We start from the raw sequence: 6,685 nt of genomic DNA, 5'->3' as shown, positions 1-6,685 counted from the left end.
TAAAGCAGTTTGTCGCCAGTAAGTGTTTTGAGTATAATATATTTTTCTCTCTTCCTCCCTCTTGTCTTTCCAGATAAAACGCAGGATATATGAATGTAAGTACTTTAATTGATAATTGATTTGTTTTTAACACCTTACATGTTTCAGTACTTTACTAGCTTCCAGTTGATTTATGGTTTTGGTATTGATTTTGTTAAGGGACAAGACATCATGTTCAACAAATGAACACAGCGACAATCGCATTACAAAATGAAATAAAAGACCTGAAGAGAAACGTGAGTTAAAGAAGCCCCTTTGCTTTACGTGTGGGTCTGAAGAACAACTTTTAACCAACATGTGCCAAAAATGTGCCATGTTATTTCAGATAAAAGATCTCAAACAGCAGTGTAAGGAGGATAAAAAAAGCCTGGCCTCCACCAAGCTGGAAAACAAGAAGCTTAAGGTAAGATGTTGTAATGGTCACGTCGTGCATTCATGAACTTGGTGGCCACAGGTAACAACTTTTAACACAAAAAATCTGTACCAGATATACATTCATAATTATGTGTGTATATAATTTGTGCCATGCAACCTGATGCACAATCTATTTTTTTCAAAAAGGAATCTTGTAAGTTCTATATGGCACACAGCGAGAGAATGGAAAGGGAGAATGGAGAATTTAAGGCTAACCTGGATCAGCAGAAAAATATATTTGAGGCTGACAAAGGAAGCCTTGAAAAGACGCTGGAAAGTATAACCAACCTGCTTCAGGAGAAGGAACAGACTCTACAGCAGTATGTTTTTCAGGCTTAGAAAAGCTGAAGGCAATAGATTTTTTTTTCAGGGTTTTGGTGTATCCCTGAGAATAACTAAAATAGATAATACTTTTATTTGTAATGATGCAGGTAAATACGAAGCACACATAATGTCCTTAAAAGGGGAACTGGTGGGAATACAGTGTCGATTGCACTATAATTTATTTGCTCAAATACGCTGGTGGAGGATGTATTTGCTCATGGGATGGAGTCAAGTCAAGTTCTAGGCTGATGCCCCCTGCGTCTCTGTATCTCAGGAAACTGGCTCAGCAGGAACTACTTCACCGTGCGCGAGAGGCTCAGTTACTGTCAGAGGTCAAGGCCTGTGAAATGAGCCTTACGGCAATGACCACCAAACGGCAGGCAAATGAGGATTCCTACAAGACCCAGGTGAGCAAGTCCAGCTCTTGGACCTGCAGTACTTCTCCCTTCCAGAGTCAGTTTTCTCTAGTGTCATGGAGTTTTATTCCCTGTTGTGCACATCTTGAGAACAGCTGTAATAAATCTCATTGCCTTTTCCTCGTCCATTATAGATAAAAGAACTCGAAGAACATTTTTCAGATTTGGAAATTTCTTCAAAAAATGAAAACGATATACTAAAGGTGAGATGCTGAAATGCATGTGCCCACGTTATCAATAAAGTTTTAGTAACATTTTGAAATAGCAGCACAATGTCCAGAAATACATTGAAAATTGTGAAGTTAGCATGTGGATTGACATCTTAAAAGCCATGTGTTCTCTATGCAGCAATTTCTATTCACACACTTTCTCATTTCACTAAGGAATCTTTGAAGGCTTATAAGGGGAGTCAGATACAGCGAGATGAGATAAAATCCCTTAAATGCCAATTGGAGAGCATGGCCGAAAAGATACAAGAGTTGGAGAGCACTCTTAAAAAGTAAAGTATCAAGCAACAGACCATGTGTGTTGAGGTTACAGGCATATGAATCAGTTCATTGAAACATGGTGTTATAAGTTCTGCTGTAATGACACAGCAGTAGGTAAATACAATGGACAACTGATAAAAATCGATAAAGTTGTGAAAGGCATTGGTTAGATCTGCTTATCACTGGAGACTAATTTTTAACATTGTTCTACTGCTTTATCCTTAGTTGTTTCAGAATATAGAAGGAAATGTATATTTTATGTTGGATCACAGGGGATGTAAAATAGATGCGTAAGCTGAATTTGGGGCTAAAGTAGCTGTGCATTGGAAGGCTGCTGAGTGTCTTGCACTCTCCGTGTCACAGTGAACGGGCTCAAAACGAGGCCACAGCTCAGAACAAAGAGCAATTAGATGGATACAGAGGCCACTTCCAAGAGGAAAGAGTGCGCCATCTTATTCTGAAAGATGAGGTAATCTCATTTAGCCAATACTCTTAAAAATGCTATTATACTGTTATAACACTTGCTGTATATTTTCCCACTGTAATGTGGTTGTTTTTGCTGTTTAATTCCCCTTAAGTTGATTAAGGGAGGGCTTTGATTTGATTCAAAACATTTCAAGTAATTTCAAGCAGTTCATCCTTTTCAGTTATGTCCATGAGCAGAGAGCACTGTGCCTTCTGTAAAGTACAGCATTCATATGAACTGGGCATTTCCCCTGTGAGGGTGATCAGCAGACACAGTGCTAATTCCTCCATCCACCTTACTCACAGTATTGACAAAATGCAGTAGTTTATATTTCAATATTAATCTGCAAGGGTTATGACCTCATTTATGCTCAACTAATCAGGTCCCATGCATTAATTAACTCCTCCAATGATTTCTGTGGTCAGATTTTGTGCATAATGTCAACTCTCGCTCGCTCGCTCTCTCTCTCTCTCTCTCTCTCTCTCTCTTTCTCTCTCTCTCTCTATTTCTCTACAGGTAACATTTCATCAGAATAAAGCTTATACGAATAAGGTAAGGACGCAATCACTCTTGAGAGCAGATTTGTGATTGAACACCTTTTTCTGCAGAATGTAACTCCGCCTTTTTGCCTCCAGATGGCTTACCATCATTCTAAAAGAGCACTGGACAGGGAAAGAAACAAGACAGCCGATCTGCACAGGAAGTGGGTTTAGTAGCCACAGAATACAGTTTAAATAAGTTACTGACAAACACTGGGTATTAGCCAATCAGTGACTGTGGATATGGATTTGTTTGTATTTTCCTTGCTGAGCTAAATGGGCTAATGTTTCTTGGAGGGTGGAGACTGAGGCTGTCTGAATGGGTGTTTATTGGTTGTTCAGGCTGGAGGAGCTGAACAAAACGCTTGCAGAATACTCTGGGAAATCTGAGAGTCCTCAGTCAGCTCAAGCAGGCCCTTGTGAAAAAGGTGAGTCCTGGAGCCGCTGTGTGGCTCATCCCGCTAACACGCTGGGTTCCTAGCAATTTCCATACGGGACGGTGGGTGTACCCTAATGCTGGAGGGCCATGGTGGTCCCCTTGGTTTGCAGTGCAGTGATAACAAAAACCTGTACGAGTCCTGAACACTGTTCCACATACACTTTTACTGTTCCTGCCCTAACATCTCTCTCAGTTCTGTGTTGGAACTCTTTCATTCCATCCATCCATCCTTTTATCTGGTCTGCCCTCCAGTTTCTAAGCTATCGTGTCTATAATAAATAATAAATAATCATTGCTACTTTGATCAATTAAATTGGTAAGTTATCATTTAAGATCATCTGTCATTTTCTCCTTGATCATTGTATGATCCCTCTTTTTGCAGATGTTTCTCCTCACCATGGTCATCCCTCAAACTCAGTGAGATCGGTAAGTTTTTAAGCTTAAAATATCCCCCAAAAATATTCATGGATAGAACTAAGATGCGTTTAAACATAGCGCCAATTCAAATGTTTTCACAGAATCGCGCAGCAGTGTTTTGAACTCTCGGTTGTTGGCTCTCGCACTTGGCATCCGTGAAATGTTTCATTTTCAGTCCCTACTTGATTTGTCTGATGCTAAACTGTGGTCCCCCTCCCTTCACTCTTGAAGGCTGCGGGTCAGGACAGGAACAGGAGGCAGTGGGGTGAGGGACGGCCTGGTCTCAGAGGCCGCAATGAACCCTGCTCCTCTCAATCAAAAGGAATTACCTAAAAGTATCGGGATATAACTCCTCCGCCTGAAGTTCACTTAAGTGTCCTTTTAGTTGGAAAAAAAATGTAATGATGACTTAATCTTTTCTTTCTCTAAATTTCTAAAGTTCAAATCAACATTTACCACCATTTAATATTCCTTGTTTTGTCATTTTGACTGCACTGTTTCATCTGAAATGTTGTGAACTACAGTATAGCTTGTGACACAATTACAAATGTGATTAATTATTCCTTGTGAGGAGGATGCAATTTTAAATAAAGTTTACTTTGAAAACAACCCAGTCTCACATTGTGCAGATGGAATTCCACTTTAAAGGACACTGATCTCAGGTGTGAGGACTGCCCCTGTCCCAGTCCGCTTCAGTTAAGCTGTTCAGTCCAGGTGTTTATCCGGTAAACCAGCACAGGACGCTGCGGCCTGGCTTATAGTTATAGGCCGGGCTCAATCACTGTAAGCGTATCTTCAAGTTGAAGTCATCAAGATCAATGTATGAAGGGTCTCGAATGGCATTCACACCATCCCAAGACAAAGGACACAAGTTCAGATGTTCAACGTTGAACATCGGCCCTGATCGTGTTAGTACACTGACTGGGCAAGGTAGCCAAATAAACTTAGCAATTAGCACTGTAAACATATGCTAACACCACAGAGGCAACTCAGTACTATTGCTGTCAGTTTGGGATGGGGTGGGGGGGTGGGGGGGTCCCAGCATACACTTCATTGAATGTCTTACACAACACCAAAATCAAACATGTCTGCTGTTTCCTGGTGATCGGTGAAGATGACTGAAGAACATTTTCCCTCTGGAGGGAACCAGCAGCAGAACTGATTTCAAGCAGGGAAAAAAAAGACTGAATTCACATCCTCCCTCTGAGGATAGACTGTCAGCATCCCCCTGTCAGCACCTCCTTTATGTCTGTTTAGTCCCAGTCTGACACTGGAGACAGCACTAATTAAACAATTCCCACAACGAGGTCATCAACTATGTGACTTGGAAATGCAGCAGCTTGTGTTCTGACCAAGACCAGGAGGAGAGCACACATTACGGCTGTTTTAAAGGCCCTTCGCTGGTTGCCTTTTGAGCAAACCTGGGTCAAACACATATTTGTTTTTGATTCAAATACTTTTCTGTGCTCTATTGATCTTGACTGGTGTAAATGAGCCTGCCAATATGACCAGAAGGCGGGGTTTGCACTTTTTGAGAGTATTTAATTGGTTGCAATACACCAGACAAGATCAGTAAATCCAAAATAAATATGTATAAACCTGAATTCATTTCAGACATGATTTTAAGATATGTCCCCTTTATATCCCTCTGGTCCTCTGGTTGTGGCCTTTGAGTAGTCCCACGGGTCAGGACAAAGACCCAGGGGGAGGCTGCTATTAGGGTCTATGGTCCTCGCCTCTGGAAGAGCCTGCCAAAGACCTTGGAGTTTCAAAATCTATGATCATTTTAAAATGAAATCTTAAGACGTGCCTTTTTAACTTAGTTTTCACAAATAATTTCACTTTTATTGTTTCTCTTGTTGTACTTATTATTTTACCTCACTTTTATTTCTTTTAATTTACCTAATTTAACCTCACTTCTATTTCTTTTAATTTACCTAATTTACGTTTATTACTTTTAATCTATTTTACTTCGTTTTAATTCTACTGTTGTTTTTATGACTAGTATTCTTGCTATCATCAATTAAAAAAATTATTTATAGTTTTCTAACTACTTCTATTATTGTTCCGTAACTTTTTTATGGGTATTTTTATCTTCACTATGTGAAGCACTTTATATTGCAATCTATGTTAATAAATTGTGATTTGATTTGATAAAGAAAATACAGATGACATACAGACAGAACCACAAAACAAAACCAAATTTACACTGTTTTAGTCACTGGCTGTCAAATACTTCTCTCCGACCAGAAGTTGGGTTCCCCCCTGGAGCCTGGTTCCTTACTAGGTTTCTTCCCATCTGCTACAGGGAGTTTTTCCTTGCCACTGTTGTCTTAGGCTTGCTCCTGTGGGGGTCTAGGCCAGGGTTGTCTGTGAAGCGTATAAAAGTATAAAAGGGGTCAATTTCACCCAAACCGAGCACAAGAGTTAATACAGCATGTTTTAAAGTGAATTTGGATGAATGAATGAATGAAAGCATCCTTGCTGATTTCCCTCAGCACAAAGAGACTACAGAAATAAGCTATAAACCGCAAACTATTCCACCCTCAATGTACAATATGGCCGTTGCCATGGTAACACACAATAATATACGGGACATTTGTTCCTTTAGACTAGCTAGTATTCATTCATTCATTCATTCATTCATTCATTCATCGTGATAGTCAGGGAAGAATGTTGTGACATGGAGCCATGCGAAAGAGCCAGCAGGCTTTTTCCCCCTACTGAGGTGGCGGTGGACCCCGGAACTAGGTCTGGCCTTACCTCCTAAACTCAGAATGCTGCTGCAATGGCAGACGGAGGAAAACGCAGCTGCTCAGTTCTGGGCAGAGCTCTCGCTCTCGCGGTCAGCCGAGCGCCGCCGCCGCTCTCGTACCCGTGATCTGCTGCGTCACTGACCGACCTCGCCGCGTGCTGTCATTCTGAATGGCAGAACTGGTCAAAAAAGTGAAACAAGATAGATCAAAATAAATTTAAAAGATGAACTGAGCTAAATAAATAAATACATAAAAATAGACCTAGTTTAAATGCCACATCAGGAGGAGATGAGGCTAAGGAAGTTGCAGCCGGGCCAGCAGCCGTTGAACATGAGCCCAGCCGCCCAAATAATGCTATAGGCTGCTACTAGCGCGTAGCGCTCTGGA

At 40.9% G+C, this 6,685-nt stretch overlaps 1 protein-coding gene across 1 annotated transcript; it reads left to right on the top strand.

The window, feature by feature from the left end:
• Positions 1 to 596: 596 nt before the first annotated feature.
• Positions 597 to 2,860, top strand: LOC135242610 (myosin-11-like). The gene is made up of 6 exons (XM_064313761.1): positions 597 to 773; positions 1,052 to 1,184; positions 1,328 to 1,396; positions 1,577 to 1,692; positions 2,045 to 2,150; positions 2,783 to 2,860. The coding sequence occupies exons 1-6, from the start codon at positions 619 to 621 to the stop codon at positions 2,858 to 2,860; spliced, it is 657 nt and encodes a 218-aa protein (XP_064169831.1). The 5' UTR covers positions 597 to 618.
• Positions 2,861 to 6,685: the final 3,825 nt, after the last annotated feature.

The sequence above is a fragment of the Anguilla rostrata genome, chromosome 16, assembly GCF_018555375.3.
Source record: "Anguilla rostrata isolate EN2019 chromosome 16, ASM1855537v3, whole genome shotgun sequence".
Lineage (NCBI taxonomy): Eukaryota > Metazoa > Chordata > Actinopteri > Anguilliformes > Anguillidae > Anguilla > Anguilla rostrata.
This window is presented reverse-complemented; position numbering and strand designations above follow the sequence as displayed.

Excerpts from the sequence above, each read along its gene's own strand:
- LOC135242610 (XM_064313761.1), top strand. The coding sequence starts at position 619 with ATGGCACACAGCGAGAGAATGGAAAGGGAGAATGGAGAATTTAAGGCT. Across the intron at positions 1,693-2,044 it reads TTGGAGAGCACTCTTAAAAA|TGAACGGGCTCAAAACGAGG; the intron begins GTAAAGTATCAA and ends TCCGTGTCACAG. Across the intron at positions 2,151-2,782 it reads ATCTTATTCTGAAAGATGAG|ATGGCTTACCATCATTCTAA; the intron begins GTAATCTCATTT and ends TTTTGCCTCCAG.